Below are 27,910 nucleotides of genomic sequence, written 5' to 3'. Positions count from 1 at the left end.
TGTGGGCTCCATGGTCCTCTTGTATGAGTACTCTGATTCCTTTAGTTCAAAGTGTATTATTCTTAGATTTATTTCATAAGATTTTCTTTCACAAAGTATGCTGTTTCTTCTCCATCTCAGTGAGAAAGTGTATTACTGACACTATTCGATGCCTATTATGTAGACAGGTTGTTATTTGTGAAAAGTAAAAATTTAACTTACCAAAAAAGATGGGGAAAGAGGTAGATAAAGACAAAGGGACAGAAACAACTTTATTCTGTCTTTCAACAGAAAAGTTGAAAGATGCTCACTCTTCTTTTAAAATCAGGAGTTTTATGAGGATTCATTTATTAAAAGCCAGCAGAGTAGCATGGAAACCACAAGGTGGCGCTGTGAACCCACGCTGGTTCTTATAACTGGGGGCCTAACAGCATTTTCACAACTGAATTCTCTTGATTTTTCTAACTTAAGTGTACTTGAATTAAAAAAACAGAGCGAAAGGACTCATTAATTCTAGATATGCTTTTTGAAATGTTATTAAATCCAAGGGTTATATGCTTCTAAATGCTAACATAAAAGATTGTAGTTTGAAAGTGTAAACATTAAATATTTGTTAAAATACTAAAAACTTTTCCTCAAAAGTTATTTCTACTTAAACCTAAATTAATACTTTACTTAATATTAAAATAAATTTGTACAGTCTAATGAAGTGAGTTATGTAATATGTAAAATAGAAGGATAACTTCCTATACTTTTGGCTATCACCCAGAATTATTATCGCTATATACCATTTGCAGAGTTAGAAGGTATTTTTCTAAGTGACTTTCCAAGTGATTTTGATTTTCTTTCAATTTAATTTTAAGACCTTTTCTCTCCTTAAAAGTTGTTAAGTTTCCACTATTAGAAAGTGCAACCCACCTGCACTGTGTGCTGCACGGATGGCCAGCATCTGGATCAGTGCTGACGGTCTAAGGTTACAGACCAGAGTATTCACATGCCCGGAACAGTTCCCTCAGGAAACACACTAAAGACGCAGGCTGTCAGCATTGCTCTGTTAAAGCAGAAGAAACTGGATTTGTTTTGTTTAGTTTTCAGTGAGCGTTTTAACTCTGTTAAAACCTATTCACCAGCATATACAGTAAGACTACATAAGTCTCCTGTGCACAATATGCACGTCCCTATTGGAATATCTCCAGCAAGACGTAGATCATGGTCTTCCAGCCCGTATTTTCAGAAGCATTACTTAGCATGCTGCCAGTAAATGTCAACACTGCAATACAGAGCTTGCTGTAATGACTTCACTCTGTAAGAGTAATATGCTGAAACAAAGTTATGCCAAGAAAACTGGAAAATAGGTACAATTACAGCTTAAACTATTAAAAGTATTTATTTAAAAATGAAAAAACTCAAATATCAAATAGAGTGCAAATTCTTAATAAAAATTATCATCTATTAAAAATTATAGTATATTAAAATTATACACAGAATTCTTAGATACAGAATATATATAAGTAGCCAAAGTCCTGGGACGTTTATGCAGAACAGTCTACAATTAGCGACTGGAGCATTTCAGTAACTCTGCGGTCTCTTCAAACCTGGAACAGAACAAATGCTGTGTTAGCTAAGGGCACAGCTTATAATGAAGGACAGGACTTTAATTGCTAGATTTTTGTATCTGAGCCTAAGATAAACTGAGTGTTTCTCTTAGTTTATGTACAATTACTATTAATACAGGTAAAATTCCTGTAGCCTAAGTGATTTTAGAAGTTTGCCAATGTCAAAGAGCTTTGTACTTCTTAAGGCAGTAGGGTACATAATACTGTGATACCATTTCATCATACATGTCCTTTAAACTGCTCTTTGCCAAAGCCAGATGCACCGCCCCTTGTCCCCAGTAAAAACATCAACACTGTGCTCCTTGTGCTCCTTCACCAATAGCTCCCGAAAGACCAGCAGGATACAACATTGAACATGTCTTCTAGCAATTCAGCTCATGCACACAATGGTTTGCTAAATCAATTATCAAAGGTAGAAAAATGTGAATTAATTATCAACCAAAGCATCTCTGCCCTCTGTAACCTATGATTAACTCTGTGGACAGTGTGCTTCGTCATTTGCTGGAAACCAATGACTCATCTCTCTCTCTCTCTCTCTCTCTCTCTCTCTCTCTCTCTCTCTCTCTCTCTCTCACACACACACACACACACACACACACACACACACACACACACACATCTATTATCCACTGAGTCCTGAAGGAAATGCACACCTGACTGAGACTTCAAGGTCTACACACACATGTACAGTTTATGCACACTGCACTCCAGCACAGCTCCTACAGGGAAATGGTTTCTGTCACCCACCCCTTTCTGTTACTTACATTTTTTTCATCCTTTCCATTTTCTGCATAGTTGTTTCCTTTAATTTAAAAAGCAATAAATTTAGGCAATTTCTCAAAGGAAACAATCCTCAAATACAGACCATAAATATATATAAAATACACCATGAAAGACTGCATAAAGTAACTTTAGTCAACATAAAGCCCCTTGAGAGATTAACTCTCTAATTCACCATTTCTCTTGCCCACGGCATACCTTACTCATACATACTAAAACAATACTTGTTTCTTCTTGACCTTAGAAATCACCTAAGCCATTTGACAGCTTCTTACCTCTGAAAAATTGTTCAAGCCACAGTAATTAATAGTGGAGCTCCTGGGCACTGTTGCCGACGATACTGTACTGTAGCCAGATGAGTGACAGGTACTGGCCGGCCCCTCAACACTGTATTTTTTATCTGTTAAAAAAAAAAATACATTATAGGATATCTTTCCATTATACAGTGGAGCCAAATACTTATTAAATTTTTACTTACAAATAAAATAAATTGAAATAAAGCGGCTATCTGGTATATATAAAATGAGTTTTACATACTTTTTATTCTTGTAAAGACAGATGCTAAAAATTCTCTAAGAAAATTTTAAAATACACTTGGGTTCTGTGATGCATGCTCGTAACCACATATACTTAGGAAGCTGAGATTCACGAGTTCATGGCTGAGCTAAGCAATATAGAAAAACCCTGCTTCCTCCTGCCCCCCAAAACATCCAAAATCATTTTATCTTTATCATGATATGAATCGCTTTGAGTAAATAGGAATGTTAGTAACTTAAACTACAAACTACTTGGGACTAGAGAGATGGCTCAACAGTCAATAGCGCTTGACTCCTCACAACCTGAGTTCAATCCCAACAATTAAACAGTGGCTCACAACCATCTGTAATGGGATCTGAGTCTCTATTCTGATGTGCATGAAGACAGAGCACTCATATACATGAGATACATGAATCAATGTATTTAAAAAAAAATAAACTACCTACTTCCTTTCTTAAAATGGTGACATCTATAGCAATAGAATACTGAGGGATTTTCTACAATGCTTTATTAATTATAACAATGTTGAAGTAATTTCAAAATTACTTTATTATTGTTTTGTGTCTAGTGGCAATTATTACAAAAACTGACTAAATCTATATATTTTATATGCAAATATAATATGTATAATATATTTATATAAATTTATAATATATTACATTTATATAATATATAATATGTACAATTATTTTATATATTATATAAATAATACAAATATAATATAGAAATAATACAAGCATATTTATATTATTTATATATTATATAAAATATACAATATATAACATATCATGAATAATATAATGAACCATATTACTTATTTATTATATGATTATACATTATATTAATAGTCACATATTACATATAATATATATTATATATAAAATTTGTATATGACTATGTATATATGTGTGTGTTATATATAAATAAATATAAAATAATTATAACATACATAAAGATTATATTTATATATTAATATATTATATATGTTCTATAATACAACAAATATCTAGAATATATAAAATATAATAAATGTATATTCATATCAAGAAGGATCCAATCCTTTTAACATATTTTAACATATGTTAAAAAAATTTAAAAATTCAAAGTCTAGATTCTTTAAATAACAACAAAAAACTAATATCGGATATTCTGATATCAATGTGTCAAAATAAAAGAACATTTTTCTCATTAACTCCATCAATTACTGGACAGCACACACAGTTACATCATTTTTCTATTAATCATGCCTATTAAAAATTTGGCTACACCTGGACTCTGACCCCATAGGTAGCAATGAATATCCTAGTAAGAGCACCAGTGGAAGGGGAAGCCCTGGGTCCTGCTAAGACTGAACCCCCAGTGAACTAGTCTATGGGGGGAGGGCGGCAATGGGGGGAGGGTTGGGAGGGGAACACCCATAAGGAAGGGGAGGGGGGAGGGGGATGTTTGCCCGGAAACCGGGAAAGGGAATAACACTCGAAATGTATATAAGAAATACTCAAGTTAATAAAAAAAAAAAAAAAAAATTTGGCTACAAACACAAAGCCAAAAATATATCATTTAAACTAGTTTTCATAAAGAACATTTGCTGTGTGCCTTCCTGTATGATAAGGTATTGATACTCAAGGACTAAACAAATACTTTTTCATCCGATACAGCCCAATCCTCCTGACAGCCTGTCGTCTGCTCCAGCCACTGCTTTTCTCTGGGGGAATGAATGGTGTTCTCAGCTTAGTCTCCTGAATAAACTGAGCCTGAATAAAATAGCACAAGTTTCACATGATCTGACTAATTTTGGTGCTAAAAATTTTAAGATAGAAATGTCGTTAGACTTGACACCTTTTGTACTGCTATTACTGGGTTAGATGTCTACTTGTGATCCAGTTAGCTGAGACTAGACAAGGTTGCATGCTACAGCTGTGAAGACTAACTAGACCCAGGTGCTTACAGGAGCTGTGGGAACTTGGCAATGTTAGGAAATAATTTGAAACTCAGCAGAGACTGTAACTTCCAAGCCTCTAAATACGTGCATTATTTTCTGGTAGAGATAGTTGTTCTCCGAAGGTTTTAAACATTTCTTATGCTGTCACAAGCATGCAGGGCTGGGAACACAGCTGACAATAATGGCTCTGTTCACCCTGAACCTGCGGCTCAGATTCTTGAGGCATATCACTGCTTCATATGGAAGAAGATTAGCATCAGGCAAGCGAGGTGGCTACTCAGACAGACATGGCATCCGGGGCCTCAGAGGTTGGTGAGGGCCGTACGTACTGACGCCATTCACATTTAATAGCCAGATCAGCTAAGTTCATAGTATGCTCATGACAGTTCTTACTGTTTTCCAGTACTCTTAGTAAACTCTTACTAGTTTAAACATGATTTCTTAGCCATGCTGGAGAAGATTAAGAAAAGAATTGGTTCTTCTTGTTATACCAGAAATTTTTATTTAAAAATATATCTTGTGTATGTTTTAAATAAACATGCTATATCCAAACTCTAAAAAAATAAGAATAAAAAAAAAAAGAAATTGGTAAGCGCATTCAGCTTAGAAAGAAAAGAAGCAGTGACCGCACACGGAGCTCCTGAAGTTGGAGCTAAGGGAACCTCAATGGGAAGGATTGCTTGTGACAAAAGGCATGCCCCTACTGGAGAGACACTACAAATTCTAGTCAACTCTCTTCCTGTGACCACGGATTTTCACATGGCCCACTCTGGAGGATTAGTATATCTTACTAGTAATAGAACAAAATGGACTCTTCGGTCTTCCATAATTTGCAAGCCAGTACTTAGACACCAAGACCTACGTTGTAGAGATCTTCCTTAAGTATTTCATACATAATAAATTATATTCAAAAGTGAATTCATTACTTTTTATGTATCTTCTTTTCCCCTTTATTTCCCTCTTCTGCTAAAGAATGACATACCTGGAACCCAAGCACAGTGTAAGGTCGGTCTTACCGTTTCTTTTCTCCTTCACTGCTTCTACTTGAATCCGTAACACAACTCACTATTTATGATTAGTGTCCTAGTTACTCCCTCATTGTTGATCTGAAAAATGATCACTAAAATACCTGTGTGCTTTAGTTTCTTCTAGTTGACCACTATTCCTCCTGTATGAGAATCTTTCTGATATATAAATCTGAAAATATTAGCTAAACTCCGCAACCTCTGCTTCCACACCCTTCATGAACACATATGTGCCCTTCTTGTAGTCATACTGGAAGAAAAATTTACTCTTGGGGTACTACCCTTGGACTAATAATATCTTTCTTCTGAGAGGATAAATCTATAGGCCCAAGTAAAGCCAGGACCAGCCTTGACAGTTGGTAGCCTGCTTGGCAATTAAACTCAAGTTACTGTATATGCTAATAAACAGTATTTAATAGACAACAATTTCACCTGAAGTCATGAAATGTAGAGAACTAAAACCACTGCCATGTCTTTAGAGACTAAACAAGGTCACTATTCAATCACAAAAATGGCCAGATGCAGCCCTCACTACTGACACAAATGTTTCTCTAGTTGGACACTCAAGAACCAACATTCGTGTCATGGAGCATCACATGACTGCTGCTCCCAAGAGCAGGCAGACCAGAAGGCTCCTCACTTCCTACATGGGCTTCAATGTTCCCCACTCACCCCAAGACACAGGTATTTACGGCTCACAGTGGATTACCCTATTTATGATAAAGAGGAAAACAAATTTGGAACCTCACAAATTCCTTCCTTACTGAACACAATTCTAAGATCAAAATGATACATTTGTATTGTACTCTGCATCTAATGAGACCAAACAACCTGTATTTCTATTCACAAGGTATACTGAGCAAGGTTTTGTAAAGTCTTAGGTCAAATTATAATCTCTATGAAATCAGGTATTCACTTTGATCATAATCTAAAACCTATTTTGAATAAGGCTCTATCTTACTCTGAGTCCTAGCACAGAGGCTTAAACTTGGGTATGCAAGGAGTAGATATTAGAACAGGCATAGCTCAACTTGGAAAAGGTAGTATTTTGTAAACAACAGCCAGAGTGCTCTTTGAGTGAACAAATGTTAGAACTCTTAGTACTTAAACATACTGGAGACAGGAATTGCAGGTGGTTTTACCACTACTACTACTACTACTACTACTACTACTACTACTACTACTACTACTACTACTATTATTTTTGCTAGACAGATCACGGGACAAAAATTTATGCTCTTAAGAATTTTTATATTGAAGTATGAATGACAATGAGAAAAAGGCAACATGCTACCTAATCCAAAATCTGCAGCCAATGATAAATACAATAAATTAAACCCAAATAACTAATGTAATGACTGAAACTGTCTTCTCTGGATTGTTAGCAGTATTTGAAATAATTGTAGTGTTGAGGAAACCTATCAGAGTGAGTTGCCAAGATTCAACTCTGACCACCATTCAGTAATTGTGTGGCCACTGGCATAGTCACCAATGATTTTTCAATGAAAGTCTTTTTCCTCATCTGAGACATTCATATATGCATAATAATAGTACTTATTTTACATTATTGTTATTAGGAATTAACTAAGTTAATACAGCAGTTAGAACAAAGCATTTTCTTAAATTGTATACTGTAAAATGCAGATCTAAGGATCTGATGATGCTATACATCTATATTACTGAATCCTCAGGATAAACTGTCAATTGTAGAAGTCTTCTGTTTTACAAACATAATTTAATCATACTATGAGATAAAATGTGGCCCTTTGCTTTTTCTAAATTAAGACTCAAAAGAATAAAAGCTTTTGTTGGAACCAGAGACCCGTGATACTCAGTAACATGGAGAATAACACTAGGAGGTTGTGAGATGGTGAAGGCCCCCTGGGCTCTACACCATCTCACTTTATCACCATCAGTAAGCAGAGCCTCTAGAGGTCTGCTTTTCTTTTCTCTCTCTTTTTTAAAACTGGATATTTATTTCTTTATATTTCAACTGTTATCCTCTTTCCGTGTTTCCTCTCTGGGAAACCCCCCACCCCATCCCGCAAGGTCTGCTTTTCTTATTCCGCAGTACTACATTATTCTAGAACGATTCAAAGAAAAAATTCCCCAAGGTCCTCAAGACTGTACACCAGAATATATTCATCCTCTATACTGTGAAAGATATATACTCTGGTTTTAAAAGCAGTCTGTGGTTCTCTATTTTCTTTGTTCTAAGAGCTCTGTAATTTTATTTTACAGAACATTTTATAAATATAAAACATTTTATAAAAAAGGCTTAAGAAAAAACTGGAGCTATGGCTCAATCAGTAAATTTGCTTAATTTGATTTCCAGAACCACATTTTTGTTTTTGTTTTTGTTTTGTTGTTGTTGTTTTTTTTTTCTCAGCAAAGTATCCTCCATCTTTATTAACTTGGGTATTTCTCATTTACATTTCAATTGTTATTCCCTTTCCCGGTTTCCAGGCCAACATCCCCCTAACCCCTCCTCCTCCCCTTCTATATGGGTGTCCCCTCCCCATCCTCCTCCCATCACCGCCCTACCCCCAACAATCACATTCACTGGGGGTTCAGTCTTGACAGGACCAAGGGCTTCCCCTTCCACTGGTGCTCTTACTAGGCTATTCATTGCTACCTATGGAATTGGAGCCCAAGGTCAGTCCAGGTATAGTCTTTGGGTAGTAGCTTAGTCCCTGGAAGCTCTGGTTGCTTGGCATTGTTGTTCATAAGGGGTCTCAAGCCCCTTCAAGCTCTTTCAGTCCTTTCTCTGATTCCTTCAATGGGGGTCCCATTCTCATTTCAGTGGTTTAATGCTGGCATTCGCCTATGTATTTGTTGTATTCTGGTTGTGTCTCTCAGGAGAGATCTACATCCGGTTCCTGTCAGTCTGCACTTCTTTGCTTCATCCATCTTATCTAGTTTGGTGGCTGTGTATGTATGGGCCACATGTGGGGCAGGCTCTGAATGGGTGTTCCTTTTGCTTCTGTTCTAAACTTTGCCTCCCTATTCCCTCCCAAGGGTATTCTTGTTCCCCTTTTAAAGAAGGAGTGAAGCATTCGCATTTTGGTCATGTGTTTCCTTCTTGAGTTTCATGTGTTCTGGGCATCTAGGATAATTCAAGCATTTGGGCTAATATCCACTTATCGATGAGTGCATATCATGTGTGTTTTTCTGTGATTGGGTTACCTCACTCAGGATGATATTTCCAAGTTCCATCCATTTGCCTATGAACTTCTTAATTTTTTTTTTTTAAACTAGACATAGTGTCCTGCATCTGGAATCCAACTACTAGGGTAATGGAGACAAGGGGAGATGCCAAGTCTAGCCAAGTTGGTGAGCTCCAGGTACAGTGAGTGACTTTATCTCAAATAATAATGTGGAGAGTGACTGAGAATGAAATCTGATATGGGCCTCTGACAAACATACACGCACACACACACACACACACACACACACACACACACACACATACACACACACACAGATGAGAATGGTAAAGAGGCCAAATGTTCATAAAAACTACTGCTCTAAACATGTTTGCAAGCCAACAGTACTAATATAAGAACTTACCATAGGGCACAACATCCACACCACTAACTGACTCAGAGTCTTCACTTGTTGTGTTAGGCTCTACAGATTCATTCTGGAATGCACAGTCATATATTTAGAATAAAATGAAAGGGGTTTCATTTTTCACTGCTAAACATAAGACATAAGAAAAGCACGGAACATGGTTAGTTTGAATAAATTTGTTTACAAATAATATATAACATGTATTAATGTTTAAGCAAAAACCACTTAGGTGCAGACGCAGATAGTAACTTTCTTGAATATACGACTTCAGTCCCCCAAAAGGAAAAACTAGAAACTGAGATTCTAAGAAATAAAGAGATTTCTCAGACTATATAAGCAATGTTAAATTTAGTGGTTTGAATAAGAATGACCCCTGCAGACTCATATACTTAAATGCTAGGAGGGACTCTATTTGAGAAGGACTAGGAGATGTGGTCTTTGTTAGAAGTGTGTCACAGGAGTGGGCTTTAAGGGTTTAAAAGCCCATGCTTGGCCCAGTGACTTGCAGTGGATCAGGACGCAGCTGTCAGCTACTGTTCCAGTACGTATGCTCCCATCTTCCCTACCACGATGACGATGGACTAACTCTCTGACACTTAACACGCCCCCAACTAAATGCTTTCCTTTATAAGAGCTGCCTTGGCCATGGTGTGTCTTCACAGCAATAGAATAGTGACTTGAGAGTAAACTTGATAATTGTTTCTATAAAATCCACTTTATATGCATAAAGAAGAAAAAGTTGGAATTTCAATTTTTACCTGTTTTACAACTTTTTCTGTAAACTTGGTCCTACTAAAATACAAAAAATAATTTTAAGGTTTTCAAAAAATTCTTAGCTCATTCTAAGTATTTGAAGTATTAATGTATTAATCACTAAAATCTCAACTTACAGGTTTTTCAAAATATCTTATTTAATAGAAAACAGCCACAAGAAGTATAATGAAATTTGTAAATTCAGTAGACTTTATCCTAATTAAACATGTCTGATCAAGTAGCCTCATTGTAGCATTTCCAAAAGAGTATACAAATGCAATAAGATGAACACTTGACTGTTCGTGACAGCTATACACAGTGATACCTTTTTAGACAGAAGCATCTCTGTTTCGAGAAGAGTCACTCGACTTAGAATATTATTCCAGGCCTTCTCATCGACCATCACTTTCCCTTTTGTTGTAGCTTCCAAACACTCAAGCCGTTTCTCTATCCAAGTCAGCTTCTTCAGCTTTTCCTGACATTCAGCCAGTGCGATCTGAAGTGCGGTAAGCTCAGGATTATCACACATATCCTAAAACGATAAACAAGACCACACGTGATATGAAGTGACATTTCCATTCCTTTGTGCTGTTTCGATAGCTCATGAAGGAGCACGGTATGAGAATAGAGCCCTCCCCACAGACAGACATGGACCTTAACACGAGTTTGTCAAATGTGACCCCAATGACTTCATTTTTGCAGCAACAACTTGTGAATTTGTTGGTATGATACTCTTACATTAGGGAGCACACTACAACTTGTCATTACTTATTTATTTCTAGGTACTAGCAATGACTAGTACCTAGAGTGTCACATAGTACAAAGCAGTCCTATAAATAAAATAAACTTTCATAAATCCAACTGTAACTCAAACCATATAAAGATCACAAGACATGAGTACTGTATCAGAAACAGTAGAGATCATATACATAATGGTACTTGTGTCAAGAAGGAGTAACAGAAATTAGCAAGGAGTTGGGTGGGACAGCACACATCTGTAACTCTACCACACAAATCGCCAGGCAGAGGGGTTTTGCAATTAGAAACTACCTTGAGCTACAGAAAGTCAGCCAAGGTTACATAGTGAGATTACGCCCTATGGAGACAATATAGCAAACACTTAGCAAAGGGAATATGGGAATAAAATGCCAAGCTTACAAGTGGTAGAGAATTCCGTGCGAAGCGGCACATCTCTTCTGCTGGATTGTAATTTCCCAGGTACAGGTACCTTTTTTTTTCATTTCTCTTTACTTTACTTCTAACTCAGGAAGAAAACTGCAAACAGATCTGACAACTGGAATCCACTAACTCCCACTCAGTAAGATTGATGTATTCTTAAATAATAACATAGATATCATAATTTAAGAGTTGAGTAGCAGTCCAGTTTTCAAAGACTGAAATAAGCACAGACAGAAAGCAGTATGTTAAGGAGCCCCTCAGTCCTCACTTGCAGCTCAGCCTTGACCTCAGGGGCCTGCGCCTCAGGAATGCGTATGTCAGAACTCTGCTCTTCCAACTCATCGCAGCCTTCACTCACTTCTGTTGAGGTTACTGTCCCTTCAGGAACACCAACGTTCTCTTCAGTATACAGGTGACGGATCACCACAGCCTTCTTCTGCAGAGACAAACACCAACATTTACCTCCATGGTTTTACTGTCACAATTCCTTTAAGTATATTCACAGGAATTATTCTCTAGACAAACTATATAAAGATTTAAAGACATTTGAATTACCATAATAATGTATCATAGTTTAACATGCTAATATTAACATATTTTATAAGTGCTTGGGAGACAAAGTCTAGCTTTTTAGAAGCTTTCTAATGTCTTAGGTTAAATACTGAAATATATTTTAAAGATGTTTAGTTTTATTTCAAGATGATGGAGAAAGTCCTTACAGTAAAGATGAAACACGTTTAGCAAAGATGTGATTGCTAAAACAGGTTCATCTGTGCTTTTGTAAATGTTTAAAATATTACATGATGGAAAGTTAAAACAAAAACCAAAAGAAAAAGAACAAAATAAAAATAACTATTAGGTGTGGTAGCACACAGCCATAATCCCAGCATTCACTAGGCCCAGACAGAAGGGTTAGAAAGGCCAGGCCAACCTGGGCTATATAGTGAGATTCTGTTAATGAATAAACAAACAGTATCCATGAATCCAATATGATCAGAATAGTCAAATATTTATATTTTCATAAATGTTTAACTCTTCTTTTGTGGTATTATCCTCATTTATTGTAAGATTAAAAATATTGTACTTTAAAAAAAAAGAAACATTTTATATCTTTTATCTAATTATACATTGATTATTAGTCTCTATTCTGTCCTTTTACCCAGAAAGGAAAATATCTGGAAGTACATTTATAATTAAAATGGAATATTAGCTTAGAGTTCCCCTTGGATATGAAAAACTGCTATCTCTAAATGTATTAGATTCGTTTAGCCACAGGAGCTCAAACCAGACAAAGACAGAGACAATGTATATCTAAAATAAGGAATACTCAAAACCAGATTACAAGGGAATCTATACTCTTGGTTTTCATTGCAGCTAAATGAATCTTCATAATCACTGTTGTTACTAACGGGTTACTTAATACATACACACCCCTTTTAGGGTGATCGGATATGTAATTATGAGTATACACCGAGGGCTTGGAAAGATATCTCAGGTTAAAAACACAAACTCTTGCAAAAGGCACAGGTTTGGTTCCCAGCACCAGCACTCACATGGAAACTCACAACCATGCATGACTCTAGTTCCAAGGGATATGACTCACTCTTTTGCTTCCTTCTGATATACAACCACATAAGATAAAAAGGATATATTACTTAAAGCATGCCAATGCCTCTATAATATAACCTTACTACATTTTATCTGAGAAATGAAAAAAAAGGATTCAACATTAGAAATATAAAACATATTCAATTTTTCCTCTTTACACTTCTCACAAGTTTAGGAATGGTCCCCAAACATGTGCGCTAAGAAGTCACCTGCTGAGACTGCAGGGAGGAAGGGGAAGTGGGATAAGAGAGAGCCACAGGGAGTGGATATGATCAAAACACATAAATAAATGAAATAAAGGCCTTTGAGAACACTAGTATGCACTACTAAAAACATCATGTATCCTGCGCTGCCTGCTGCAGGGGAGAAATGTATCTTTACTGTCTGTCTGCAGATGCCTCTGTTCCTTTTCTTTCCTCACCTTTCCTGATGTCATAAACCTGCCCGTGACGTCAATGCCAACCGCCTCTGCAGGGCACTTCTCACGACTTGAACAAGGTTCTGGCTTCTCAGAAATGCTCTTCTTCCTTTGGCATGATGAATTCTAAGAAAGGAAAAGGAGTAGACAAAACAATACAGTGTGTAGGAAAGTGTGAGGCACATTGTCATTCTATTAATACTTAGTTCTGATTAACAGCCAATAGTCAAAGTAATGCAGCATGCTTTGTTTAGTTGTTTCTTGTAAATTTGGGAGAGACTAGTATGGTGGTGCTGCAATCCCACACAGAGAAGACTGTGGAAGGAGGGCTGAGGCCAGCTTTAGTTACACAGAAAGTATAAGGCAACCTGGGTTACATAGTTAAAAAACAAAAATGAACAAAAAAAAAATTAAAAAGTGTCAAAAATACATTATCTTTGAACTGTTAAGTTACAGATCATAGATACGTAAAACATGTGACTAGTATGGGAGAAATTATGGTCCTTGACAGGGTTATTCCCTATATGTGAATAATGGAGCAACTGTGGCATCCGAGATGTGGGCTGTATGGAGCAATGAGATTTACATTAAGTAGGTACTTATGGCTTTAGGTCAGACTGTGGGACATCCTAGCCTTGCAGTGACCTGTCCTCAGCAAGAAGCTAGCTGGGAAGCATTTATGTCCTATAGAGGAGATTCTGAGACATGAAAGTTAAAAAAGTTAAAAGGAAGGACTCTTCCTCTGTGGTTTACACATTTACGTCCCATCGAATTCCCATCTTGGTTCTACACAACCTTTTTTTTTTTTTGGTAGAAACTAATCCTAGTTCCTAGATATGCCTTTGAAATTCCTAGACAATTACTCATATAGCATTAACACCAAGAATTCCCTTCAGTTCATAAAACACTCCAACAAATAACAGATGGAGTATTCACCCACCAAGCTTAACTGCCCACTCCCTTCCCTTGCTTTTGCTTCAGTAAGTCTGTCTCTGTGCTTAAGTCCCTTCTAATGCAGCCCCTGAATTCTCTCTCTAATCACTGGAATCTAATAGGCAAAGAACTGGGCTCAGAAAGTCGACTGACAATGTACTTTTAAATAATTTTCTGTTTACTCAAATACTGAGTTCTTCTAAGCATCAGTTAGAACTAAAATCAATTCATAAAATCACCTTGTCAAGGCCAATCAATTTCTTGTGTTTTTTCATCACACAATTTAATATATCACAGACAATTTCAATTTTCCATTCAGCAAATCCAGACTGTATAAACTGCTTTTTTGTCAAAATTGGTTTATAATCAAACTGATCACGAAGAAGCTGCAAAGGAATGCAGGTAATAATTAGGAATAATTTATTTGTTTAATTCAAAATTATATAGCCAAAAGGTAATAACTATCTTTAGAGGAAGACCAAGCCATTAAGTAAAGGTACTAAAAGTATAGAGCTGGTATTGAATTATGCCCAGGAATGAGACAGGTTGCTAGGGATATGTTGGGGGGAGGGACAGAAGGGAAAAGAAGAAAGAAGAGAGGGAGAGGAAAGGGGAAGGGAGAGGAAAGGGGAAGGGAGAGAGCAGTTTAGGACAGCCTGAGCTACATAGTGAGACCCTGTCTCAAACAAAACAAAACAAAACAAAACACACACACACACAAAATCATAATACTTGACGAAATTAATGGTAAACGTAAAGTTTTTAAAAATCAAAATCAATCTAGATCGAATTCAGTCTCCATTAAAGTGTCTAGATGCTACTGCAGATATAAGATCTGGTCTCAGATTTCAAGGAACAAACTATGAGAGTTCTGCTTTGTATATTAGAAATAATTAATACAGAAGCCTATGGGTTGTCAGTTCTTTCTCTCTTGCTTCCTCCAGTATACAAACATTTAGTAAAATTTCATAGAAAGCAGGCAAATTACAGTCAATGACAAACATTTACCAGTTGCCATAATTAATAAGAAATGTTCAGAGGCAAACAGGAACTATATATTAATTGCAATAGAAACCACATTTTAATGATATGAAAATACTCAGTCAAGTATACACATGTGTGACACATGACAACATATAATAGTCCCAGAATATAATGAAGCTGAATTTTGTTTTTATAGCCTAGTAATTAAATTATATTACTTCCACGTTTAGACACATAAATACTTATACTGCACTATAATTCACACAATATTCGGAAGAGGAATACATTACAAGTTTGTAGTCCAAGTGCAAAAGGCTATGCATCTAGACAACATCTAGGTCTCTGCGGGCACACTGATATTTTCCCAATAATAAAATTGCCTATCGATGGATTTGTCAGGATTTATATACCATCGTTAAGTGAACATGAAACTGTGTTTTGATAGTTATTACTAAAATATTAATTTTAAAAATCACTCAATAAAGTGATTATTGTTTCATAAACTTAGAATACCTTATAGACAGTATCTGTAAAGCGCACATCATTCTTCGCTATGAGCTCTATATTGGATTCCATCAGAAGTTCTGCTACATGAGGGGAGTATGAGGTAAGAGAATAGCTGATGATGGGCAAGGATGCTGCTGTGTCTCCCTTCATCAGGCTGTCAGGGAAGGAAAAAGACTTAATTCACATCATTCCAAAACCTGGGTGACTAAGGATAACTAGCAACGTTGCCAATAGCTTGTTTGTCATTATAGCCACAGCAATGAAGAAACGTATGACTCTCCACTTTCTGTGCTACTTTGAACCACTCTGACCAGATTATGACACAATACTGTTCATTCTCATGTGCTCAGAACTTCACCATCACAGGACAGCCTATCTCCTACCATTTTATAGGTTCTCCAAAGTGTATTCTTACTTGATCTATCTTGTTTCTCCTATAAATTATGGTATCTGCTTCCCATGCTGTCTGTGTCTAATCATCTACTTATTTACTGGTGGACACTGACTTGCTGACTCCTGCACAAAGAAGCAAATGAATTATATCTTCAATCAGCCAGCGGAAGTTATGCTGTACTTCTATATGAACAGCATGTCTTCCCCATCTCCACCCCAAAGTTTTTGCTTTCATTTGTGCCATGCCCATAGCAGCAGCAGACGGAAGGTACCTGCTGGGTAAACTCTACTTCTCAGGAAGAGATGGAGGTGCTCTGAACTGCTAAGGCATCTTTCCAACACTCTACTCAAATTTTAATAAGAGTTTATAGCATGGAGCCTGCTGTGAGAAAGCTCACTAATCAGAATCTTCCACGATAAAAGAACACATGATGTAAATGGACCGAATCTATCTTCTATACAAAGAAATAAACTTGCAAAAAATGTTAACCCTGTGCTCATGTTGGCTATATTAAAAATACTACTATCCTGTGGAATGAAAGAATGGCAGATTATATAATTAATAAAATCCATTCTACTCCAATGAGCAAAGTTAGATAGAGACAGTATCTAGACTGATGTATATACAGCTAACAAATGGCCATCTTAAATGCTCTTGGGTTGAAATATTTATTCATACTTATAAGTTCCTACAGTTTTCTCCTTTCTTAAATATATACACTTAAATATTACAATATCAGATATGTGTATATACAAGTAAATTTCTCTTAAATTTATTACATCTATTTATTGTGCACTCACAAACATATATGATAGCACAGGCATCTTGGTACACACATGAGGACAAAGGACAATTTGAGGAGCAGTTGGAGCTTTTGCTTCAGTGTGAGGCCTGGGGATTGAAGTCAGGGTCGTCGGGCTTAACAACCAGTTCCTGTACCAAGCTGTTAGCTCAAAAGTGAATTTAAATAAGACTCATAAAAAGAAAACCATGGGCAGGGGAAGCTCATCAGCTGGGCCACTCGCTGAGTGCTCGTCACTCCATTGGCCCCTGGGAAGATCTGAGACTAGCCCCCCCCACCCCCAGGCCCTAACCAGGCTCTCCCCTAGCGGGAAGGTGAGTTCCCAGAGAGCAGGGCTCCACATGTGGGGCAGACTGGGCAGGAGAAGCCCCAAGTGGGAGGATGCTGCCCTCTCCAGGGCTTGGAACATACTCACAGCCAGCAGTGAATTCAATGGCTGAGGTGAGTGAGGTACCTCGTGGGCCTCCTAACCCAATTCAGACTACACCCCCCCAAAAAAAGAAAAGAAAATCATTATCTTCATCATGTCATATATTATCTCAAACGTTTTTCAAAACAATAAGTTTCAAATATCAAATGCATTATAGCTTACCCGACATAATCCACCTCATTAGGGTAATTTAGTGAACGAAGAACTTGTTCTAGCTTCCTCAAACTTCTTTTTAGGTCACCTGTTGCCATTATAATCTGATTCCGCTCCAACTCTTAAATAATCTTACAACCTTTCATCTAAAAATGAGATTATGAAATCCTGGTTAACTGTGCACTTTGGGAAGCTACTCTGTTTTACTGCGTATATGGCTCCTACCCCTACTCTGTATGAATCCCAGCACGTTACACCACTTACTTGTACTCCTCAAAACGTAGTGCTTCTGTGACAGGTTAAGGCCTTACTGCCTGATGACTACTCTAAAGCCTAAGTGCAAACTTGGCTTCAATCTCACCCTCTATTTTTTCCTTTCAAAAAGATAAGTTTGCCTTGTATTTATGTTCTTCCAATGTATTCCACCTAGCACTCTCCCAACTGTTTTACCTTGAATGATAATGGACTCTCACAATTACCTTTTCGCTGGGACTATACACTTAACAGAAGGACACTCAGTGGAAGGAGATGTATTGGCTCAATGCTTGAATGGGTATGAATCCTCAGCGTGGAAACCATGGTTACAGGCAGCAAGAAGGTGGCAGGAATGTGCACTAGCTGCTAGCCCACATTAGAGCAGGCAGAGGAAGGACAGCAAAGAACTGGGTCAAGCTACCTATCATCTTACGGCATCTTCACTCCCAAGGCAACTTCCTCTAGCCAGGTCCCACCTCCCAAAGATTCCACAGCCTGTCCAATTAGCACCCCAAGCTGGAGACCAAGTTATCAAACATATGAGCCTATGATGGACACTTCCCATTCAAATCATAGCTGGTACCATTTGGAAAAAAATAGCAAGTTGAAACGGTCTCTATCAGTAATTACCTTGAATGCTTACAAACCCTATCAAATATAAACAAAACAAATGAATACAAATTTTGCACAGATTGATGTTATTATCACCAGGGCTTGGATTTCATGTAGTTGCCAATCAAAAATGGCTATCTTAAAAACCAAACCAAACTCATACCTTACCAATATCTTGCTCAAGAAAATTACATTCAAAAAATAAACTCTTTTGAGACTGAAGCTCCTTTACAATGAAAATCACTGATATTAAAAAAAAGAACAATTCAAGAACTAGATAAACTATACTTAGTGATTTCTTTTTCCCCAGTCAGCATTTCAGCAACTAACAACATATAAATCACCCCTTCCCGTACACCTCTGCATCTGTATGGATCAAGAGAAGAAAGCTGGCCATGTGCAAACAATTCTAAGCCTGGGCCACCACCCATTTTTGTAGCCATTTCCCTAGATTTGGGCACCTAGTCAAGCTCTATCAGAAGACCATTCTCATTTCCAGTCTGCTCTTTATGAACACATTGAAGAACAAGCTGCTAAATATTCTCCTAGCATTCTTGCACTGCTGTTCTGGTCACCGTTTTTAACATTAAATTACACCTACTGAACATTAACATATTCAGACAATAAGGATTTTAGGGGGAAAAAGGAAGACCCTAAACTTAAATTTTACAACATATTGGTCAAAGCAGTAAGCCTTACTTCACATCTTTCCAGATGCCAGGGTTGGACAGACATACAGATATGGTAAGACCTTTACTGCCTAGGAAAGGTGAAGTGGCAACTCCTTTAGCCTCTAGCTATAACTACAAACACTGTTCCTGGAATTTAGGATTTCAGGTCTGATCCTGTGTCAGTTTCCAGACCCATCTGCCAACACAGTGGTTAGTTTTGTTCATATCCCATCTTCCCAGGACATACGATTGTATCTAATACTCTGTGGTTCTTTTCTTTTGGTGGTATCCTAGAATATTATTTCTGTTTACATTATTTCTACCTCTGGTAATGAGATTTCAGACAGTAAAGTATGCCTTGGTAATGCATCCTCTTCATTACCAGCACAATAAACATTTTGAGGAAGAGTAAGATTCAAGTACAGCTTGTATCTGTAGGTGACAGAGGTAAATAATATGACAGAAAAGAAAAGCATTAAAAAACAAAAACATAGAAGTATGTTTTTAGTAAAGGCTTTCCTAGTTTTTTTTTAAATTGGTAAATACTACAATTATTACGAGTAATTGGAGCTAATCAAGTACTGATACATACTTTACACTTGATCATACTTAAAAGGTCAATAAGCGATCTACATATTTCTGAGCCAAAAATTAGCATTTTCACTTTATATTAATTATAAAAGGATGTTAAATTGAAGACCGTATACACCCAATCAATGGTCTACTCAGCTTTCTTAAGAGTTAGGACAAATCAAATGTGCCAACTGAATTGCTGGAAGACATTGTGAGAACATTGACACAGCATGGCTTTGGTTGGGTATGGGAACTGAACTCAGGAACTTGGCTTACTACCAATGGCTCTACCACTGAGCCAGTCCTCCAGCCCGGCAGTTTAAGATGTTTTGTTTCAAACCCAGCTCAATCTCATAGTGGCTACAGGACTTTAAAAACATGTCACTGGACTCAAAAATTATTTTGTTCAGGCTAAAGTAATTAGCCTTTAATAATCACAGTGGATAGCTAGGATTTTGAGATCCAGCTTGATATATCTAAAAGCCAAACTTTAGATAGAGGAATAAAAATCTGTAGAAATTAAATTGACAAAATCTCTCCATAATAGATACTAGGAAAATGCTGTTGTAAGAAAAGATTCGATGGGGGTGGGGGGAGCTAGCTAGGGCGAATGGGAGCAATAGCTCGGTGGCACCGCTGTGTTCACATGTGAAAATGCCTACAAATAATTCTGTAAAATAGTCTAATGTAGCCATAAGTCTAGAATACATATAGAATGGTTTTCTTTTTATACAGAGAAAAATCTGAAGTATTCAAAGTAGACAGAATTCTTTTTTAAAAACATTATGAAGATGAAAACAATGAGAGTACTTTTACTATTCTAGACAGTCTTTGGAGCTACATGTATTCTTGACTAAAAGTAACAAAAAGGCATCAACGTACCTTTAACTTGGCAGCCACAAACCAATTCTAAGAGGGCGGACTAAGATTCTTTCTACTCCATGCCTTCCAAAAACCATACTAATTTGCTGGGTGCATAAGCAAATCCCACCTAGAATTCCCCTCCTGCCTCTAAATTTAAAAGAATGAAATGGTAGACCTGATCGTTCGCCTACAACCCAGGAACCTCGGTGAGTACAGCAGAAGGGCCACTTTGGTCTAAACCTGCGAGCTCCGGTTCAGCCAGCAGCCGCTAAGCAAAATGAAAGGTTCCCAAGGCGACAGGATCAACACGGAAAGAAGGGAGCACAAGTGGCGGGAACAGGTTCTCCAGTCCTAGAGCATTAGCGCCCGCGCCCTGAGTCGCCTCTCGTGCCGACGGTTTGTTTAATGAACACAGAGTTAAAGCCGGGAGTTCGAACAGCGGCTAAACATTCTAATCCACAGGCTGCCCCAAAGGCTGGTATTCCTAGTTGCAGATTCCACACTCCTTTCGCGCGGCTTCTTCAGGACGCTCCATGTCATGAGAGTCTTATCAATTATATGTCTTTTATGTATTGTCATGTTTCATATGAGCATAATTTTGATAGCAGAAGTCGTTCGGAATGAGAAGCGAGAAATAAAGACTTTATGGCGAATCTGAATCAAGAAAAGTGAAATCCTTATCCTTTAAGGAGCCGCTTCTCGACGTCACTTCCGGCAACAATAGGAAACGTCAAAAACTTGCCCGGTCCGCCACTCCGGCTCCTGCAGGAGAGGTGCTGTGAATTCGCAGGAGCCTGGGGCAGTTTCTGGTACTCTCGCAGTCATCGTGTTCTTCAGCGCGAACACGTGCGCTCTGGGCAGGCCTCTCCATGGCTTGGGCACCAGTTCCCGGCTGAGCCATTTTCTTTTCGGCTGACAGCTCCTGCCCACAGGCTGAGTCGTCGCGGCGGCGGTGGAGATCACAGGTCGTTCAGGTACTAGCGTTAGCACAGATAACTTCCAGTGCCGTACCTCTTTCTGTCCGTACGTTCTCACTTTTCTTCTCCGAAATGAGGACTAGGGATGCTTGCCACTTGGTAGCACCGGCCCAGTAAGCTACAGTTTAGGACCAATGGGCACTGAAAGACATTTTGAGTGACAGGGGCGGTCGCTTATTAAAATGGTGTATCGGTGTCAAGAGGCGGGTACGAGTCTCTTGTGTTTCTAGGCCATTGGTATAGAGGTCGATTTGGGATTCGCGGTAGCGACGCGTTGTCGTCCTCAGTGAAAGATGACAAACGGTGGAGGTTACTTTCTTCAGTTCCACGTGTTGCTTTTATGGTGGTTATAGTGTTATTCGATGCCCAGGCACGCTTTCATTTTTTACGATGTTCCATTAGTACGAATCCAAACATAAACATTTTAAGGTCTCTGCTGATTGCTAGTTGCTAGAGTCTCCAAATAGACTATAAAATTGGTTAAGTACTTTTTGTTCTGTTTTTCTGGGACTAGGCTTCACTTCCCACATCGTATGTACTCAGTACTCATTGTTTAGACAAAAACCATAGCAATTTGCAGTTCTTTATTTTAGGTTTATTTTCGTTCTGTATTTACTAATTGATAATTTACTAATTGATAATAGTTGACAAGTGAGACATTTATTTTTAAGGACCCAGTATGTTCTCTTCAAAGCATTATCTTCAGTACTGCAATTCAATACAACCTGGTGTTCATTCACTGTTTATGCTCCCTTTTTATTTGTATTTTGAAACAGGGTCTCCTATGTACTCCAGGCTGGCCCAGAATTCACTGTGTAGTCCCGACTGTCCCTAGCTAGCAATCCTTCTGCTTGGCCTTCCAAAGGTCTGGAAGTATGGTTTTGCAACAGGCCACTAGGTACTCTTCTCTTTGCTTCGATGTTTGGACTTTGATACTTTTACTCCTAAGAGAGGTGCTTCTGATTATTACGTTTGTGAAAGTTTTTTTTTTATTTTTGTTTTGGTTTTTTAATTTTATCTTTTACAAAGTAGAGCAAGTCTCAGAATGAATGATAAATAAATTTATTATTTTAAGGTTAATTCAGAAACTTCTTGCTTATACAGTTTGACTAAATTAACAATTACTTAAGTAACATCATTAGTTATGTTTGCTGGTTTATGATTATCTTCAAATTTAATGCAGCATAAAACAACAAACATTTATTATTTTGGTTTCTTTGAGTCAAGAATTAGGGTAACATTCAACGGAGTAGTTCAGATTGTTTCTTGAAGTAGCAGTTAGGCTGTGTATGGGACTTGTGATATTATTGAGAGGCTCCACTGAGATGGACTAAGGATCTACTTCCAAGTACATGCACTTGGTTGCCAGCTGGCCTAGATTCTCTGCCAAGTGGGTTTCTTCATAAAACTACCTTGCAGTATGGCACTTGATTTCCCCTACAACAGACAATCTAGGAAAAAACATTCAAACTCAGAGAAGATACCTATATTTTGTAATCTCATCTTAGAAGTGATTCCCTATGACTGCTGTCATATTGTATTTGTTAAGAGTCTTAAATCCAGCCCACATTAGAGAGGCAGAGGATAATGCAGGAGGCAAAATCAATGGATGCCATTTTAGAGGCACCTGGCACCACACCATGGCTGATGACTTTTAGCAGTTAACTAATCATTAAGTAAGAATAACTTAGCCAAAGTACATCCAAAAGAATTTAATTCTGACCAGGAAAAAAAGGCTGATTGTGAAGTATTATGGAAACCTATACTAGCATCAGCTCCTCCAGAAAATAATTTAAAATACATATTTTATATTAATTATCCTAACAAATATTATTTAATATTGACTGAAGGGTAGAGAATCTGAAAAGAGTGTTTGAGTTTTTAGGGTCTGCATATCACAACTGGAGACTGTATTTCTTATCTTTTACTCTTTCACATAGCTGAAATTGGGTCAAAATTAATATATCAAAGATAGCTTTTGAAAAGGAAAGCAGTTAGGAAAAGACTACGGCTGGATAGAGATAAAATTTAGGTCAGTGTAAATTTTGTGTTAAACCATATAGTCATATAGGGGGTGGGAGAAGTGTGTTTTGGAAATTATTTTGATTAAAAAAAAGGATTAAATGGCAAGTAGGAGTGGTATTGGGTAACAGAATAAATAGGCTATAACCCATGTTGCTGTGTATATCAATCAGCCCAAGAGGTGCTCTTTAGAGACCTGTGCACAAGTGAAGCCAGAATATTTTACCTTGCTACAAACCAGCAGCAACAACACTTAGGATGAGACTTATGGACCAAGGTTTATTAAAAATAAATTTAATATAGATTTAGTATTAACAGAGGGAAAGGGGTTTAAGGAAACGAAAGAATACACACCCAAAGTATGGTCTTGGGCTTTTCAAGATAGGATTATACTCGTGTATTAACAATAGCAATACATAAAATTTTAATGGTCTTTAAAGTTATACTATTTAAAGGTTTTTTTTTAAAAAGTAAATAAAACTTTTGGATGTACTTATTTTTATCTAGCCAACATTCTGTTAATGAATAAAATGTATTGGTTTATGGTGTATTATATAGTTTTGAGTGTGATCAGATAAAACAGGTTTAAAAAAGAGCAATAGCCTTCACTATCCATGAAAGTCAAGACTCTCTTGATTGTAAACACAATTCCCAATTATGTCAGATTCTCATTGATTCTTAGCAAGTACAGATTTGCAAATCTCTTCCCTTTCTAAGTCCCCTTGATTGTTCTGCACCACAGGCACCAGCTTCTTTTTATCTACACACTTAACTGCACTTCGCCAGTACAGCTTTTGCCGATTAGCTGTAAAAGCTGATTGGTAGCAAAACATTCTGGCTTTAGGTTTGTTATGGCACTATTTTGGCCCAGTATAAATTGCCCATGTTTCTTCCCGGGTTTGACAGATACCATAAATCCTTATTTATTTGCAAAATGTTACCCAGGTTTATTGACACAAAACAAATATATGCAGTTCAAGTTTGAGCAATGAATTCAAGGAGCTTAATTCTAGAATTATCCACTATATTCCAGAATAGAGTGCATATAGGATTGTTTAAACGTTTGAATGAAGAAGCCAGCTTTAACAAGTAAAGCACACTTAGTCTTTCTGCCCATACTGCCTCGTTATTTATAGATGTAGTGGGAGTGAAGAAACAAGTTGTGGGAGGCACAGATGCTAAGTAACCGCCACTGCTTTTGCCATCTTTCCATGGTACGCACGCAACTTTTGGAAATTTCCCTATTTTGATTTTACACAATAATTGTCTTTGAAGTTTTCAATTGTGGTAAAGCAATGCACACAAAAAAATTTCTCAGTTTATCTAGTTAAAAATGTACTTGTCAGTGATATTCAGTATATTTATAGTGGCTTGTAACTATTTCCGCTGTCCACCTCCATAATTACTTACATTTTGTACAGCTAACAGTCTGTGTCTGTCGTCCACCTCATCCCTGTTCCTTTCATTCCTGGTAATCCTATTCTATAGTCTGTGATTCTGGCTTCACTAAGGACTTCATGTAAACAGTATCATGTAGATTGTTTTTATGTATATTGAAATGTTCACAATATTAGGTTTTCTAGTTCATGAGTATGAATGTGTTTTCTACTTATTTCCCTTTCTCTTCTATCAGTAGTGCTTGTACCTTTCATTAAGAAGTCACCAGTTACCTGGTTAGTTAAATTACTTTCCAAATATTGTATTCTTGTAAGTGAAATTATCTTCTTAATTTCCTGTCCAGATTGTTCATTAACATATAGAAGTACAATTAATCTTTTCTGTTGACCTAGCATACTGAATTTTTGCTGAATTCATTTGTTAATTATAAGGTGTTTTGTTTTTGACACAAAAACACAGATCTCACTTCAAAGAGAATAAAAGATAGCTATTCTGGTACCAAACATGACTCCATCATCTGGGAACATGGTTTCAGGATATTTCAACTACCATGTTCCAGCCTATAACATTTTTTTGACGTTTTTATAGCTACAGAACAAAAGAAAGTCTGGATCAAGGCCCTTTTCAAATACAGGGTAGAAGTATGAGGAAGGTGGACAACAATAAATCAGGAAAATCTCTGCCACAGGTTTCAGATGTTGTCCGATACATTAGCTTAGCATTTTGGTTGGTGAGGCTGTTGCTATGTTATGTTAATACTGAAAGACCACCGGGGTGGGGAAGACCCCCACTCAAATCTCAGACGACACAAACCCCCAAGAACTCACACGAAACCGGTCTTGATGTAATAAACAAGAGGTGTATTTGAGGAACCAGAGCTCTGGGGACGACACGTATATCACACAGAAGACAGAGGAGTCGACCCGAGCCCAATTAGGGGAAGGAATTTATAGGGAAAATTACACAGGCAGTTGGCAACAGTCACACAAAGCAGTTTCATTGGTTTGTTCACATTGGCACACATGATCTAACTTGGGCTCAGTTCAACTCTAGGCCACCCTGCTTTTGGGGCAAGTTGACCCTAGTTCTTGTTTTTCTCAGGACTGTCGAGTCAGGCCTTATCGAGGCCAGATGGTTTGTGGTGGCTATAGCCAGGCTACATCCCCAAAACCTGTTATGTTATTCTTTGCTGTGAGGTGCACTTGTCCTCACAGCAGGGTCAGTGGGGAGTGTAAAGTATTTATTCTTTCATCCCAAAAGGTTTTATGTCACAGTCACAGGATGTTAGATCAGACACAGTGGGCAATGGTGGCTATTAGGGAGTTAAAAATAGTTTAAGATCATTTAATTCTGAATTATCTGCATTCCAACTGTCCATAATCTCAAAGTTCCAATCAGCCAGTATTATAAAAGAATCCTTAACATGTGTGTGGCTTCTTTTGTGAATTTCAGTTCTGCATTACTTTGGTTTTGTAGACTCTTTAGTGTTTTCTACTTGTAAAGCCATACCTGCAAACAGAGATGGTTTCACTTTCTGTTTCCTACTTGGATGTCTTGCATTTCTTTACTAATTTCAGGGATCTCTGGAAACAAACAAACAAGCAAACAAAAATGTAAAGCTGAAAGAGATTTGGGGTATCAAGCTCAGAACCCTGATTTTACCAAATACCATGAGAAAACTGAGATTTCCAGATTGTAAGAGACTTGCCTGATTCTCACCACTTGTTATGGAAGGAGCCTAGATACTATCATCTTAATTTTCACTCTCTTCCCTAGTTCAGGTTACCCTCAGTATTTTGTTTTAATACTTTAGATGATGTGCATTGAGGGGGTAAGGGGAGAATGTGCCATTGTTGTGGGTGCTGGCATAACCATGCTGGGTAAGTAGTGATTCTGTAAAAGGAGAGCCAAATTTTTAAAATTGGTATCTGTGAGCAAAATGGCACAGTAATTGCATGTACAAGTTCAAACAACATCATGTTTAGGTCAAAGCAAACCGAAGAAATTGAATAAACCCAAACTTCTCAGATTTATGGTTCTGTTTGCATAACATCTTTTCATTTTCTTACATTCATTTAAATGCTATTTTGCTAGCACTCATAGAAAGAAATTAAAGAGGTGGGGGTGAGGGTGGGGGCGAACTTTAGAAAACAAAGCAATATTGTAAATCTTTTTTGGATTAAAGCAACCCACAAAAGGTATGCCTTTTAGTAAAAAACAAAAAAGCCCTGCTCTTTCAGGGCCAGATCTCTAAATTTAATGAGTGGGGCTTTTATGTGTTACATGTGCCTTGTGACCTCTTAGTGCTTAGCTGTTTCCCTTTTCTCTTTAGAAAGACCACCTTGTGGACTGACCTTCCTTCATTTCTCTCAACTGTGGACGATAAATTTGAGGGCTGTGATTGGTTATCAGGTGTTTCTTAAAAAAAATTTTACCCGTCTACTCTAAACAACTTTGGTGGTCTATTTGTCTATTCTTTCGGGTGTCCAGACATAAATTATTGGCTGCCAATCTGATTCTGAGTGCCTCACTGAAAGTATTTTCTCTCAGACTCTCACACTTTCTTACTCCATTAATACCAGTTCATGACACCTGAAGATTTTAAGACCTAAAGTAGCAAAGCATGAAGTTGTTATGTCTGTTTGAAAAAAGCTCCTTTAAAAAAATAGTATGTGAATTTTCTTTAATAATTCCTTAAAATTTAATAAAATTTAAATCCTTAAAATTTAGTCGAATCTGTATCTTAAATATAGTATGTTAGCACTTTATCTGAGTTAGGACATTTATTTATAAATTTTACTTCCACTATTAAGATGTAAAACATAGTGAAAAAAAATTAGCATCATATGATGAGAATTTAAATAAAATGACTCATGTTTTGTCAGTCACCACATTGGTATAACAACACAGCTCAGAAAGAACTTT

The 27,910-nt window shown here is 37.3% G+C and overlaps 3 protein-coding genes and 1 non-coding gene across 36 annotated transcripts in view; 2 read left to right on the top strand and 2 right to left on the bottom strand.

Moving 5' to 3' along the window:
• The window catches only part of Erich1 (glutamate-rich 1), a gene marked incomplete at its 5' end in the record, with an annotated part of 52,793,804 nt that overhangs the window by 43,626,253 nt on the left and 9,139,641 nt on the right, over positions 1-27,910 (bottom strand).
• On the bottom strand, positions 1,341-21,058 carry Cep44 (centrosomal protein 44). Of its 30 annotated transcripts, none has more exons than XM_087587823.1 (13): positions 20,607-21,058; positions 17,623-17,759; positions 17,446-17,511; positions 17,029-17,119; positions 15,841-15,988; positions 14,583-14,729; positions 13,414-13,536; positions 11,653-11,820; positions 10,531-10,737; positions 9,450-9,522; positions 2,651-2,775; positions 2,360-2,397; positions 1,341-1,574 (listed from the first exon to the last, which is right to left on the bottom strand). In XM_087587823.1, the coding sequence occupies exons 4-13, from the start codon at positions 17,064-17,066 to the stop codon at positions 1,532-1,534; spliced, it is 1,110 nt and encodes a 369-aa protein (XP_087443949.1). In that variant the 5' UTR covers positions 17,067-17,119; positions 17,446-17,511; positions 17,623-17,759; positions 20,607-21,058; the 3' UTR covers positions 1,341-1,531.
• On the top strand, positions 17,226-17,521 carry LOC148000534 (Nuclear RNase P). Its single transcript, XR_015640593.1, has one exon.
• Fbxo8 (F-box protein 8) overlaps positions 21,296-27,910 on the top strand; it is a 45,386-nt gene continuing 38,771 nt past the window's right edge. For 4 of the 5 annotated variants that reach the window (XR_015639414.1, XM_087588315.1, XM_087588316.1 and 1 more), the window contains exon 1: positions 21,296-21,562. The gene's annotated coding sequence lies outside the window, so the exon portion shown is untranslated. The remainder of the gene's footprint in view (positions 21,563-27,910) is intronic. The other variant, NM_001012050.1, reaches the window with a different exon arrangement.

This window comes from Rattus norvegicus, chromosome 16 (genome assembly GCF_021556685.1).
Source record: "Rattus norvegicus strain SHRSP/BbbUtx chromosome 16, alternate assembly SHRSP_T2T, whole genome shotgun sequence".
Lineage (NCBI taxonomy): Eukaryota > Metazoa > Chordata > Mammalia > Rodentia > Muridae > Rattus > Rattus norvegicus.
This window is presented reverse-complemented; position numbering and strand designations above follow the sequence as displayed.

What these genes read in the sequence shown, in the direction of transcription:
- Cep44 (XM_087587814.1), bottom strand. Translation starts at nt 17,711, where the DNA reads ATGGCAACAGGTGACCTAAAAAGAAGTTTGAGGAAGCTAGAACAAGTT. An exon ending in AATTGATTGGCCTTGACAAG is followed by an intron (nt 13,537 to 14,582) that starts GTGATTTTATGA and finishes TTCCTTTCTTAG; the next exon opens with AATTCATCATGCCAAAGGAA. An exon ending in GGTTTATGACATCAGGAAAG is followed by an intron (nt 11,821 to 13,413) that starts GTGAGGAAAGAA and finishes TTGTCTCTGCAG; the next exon opens with AAGAAGGCTGTGGTGATCCG.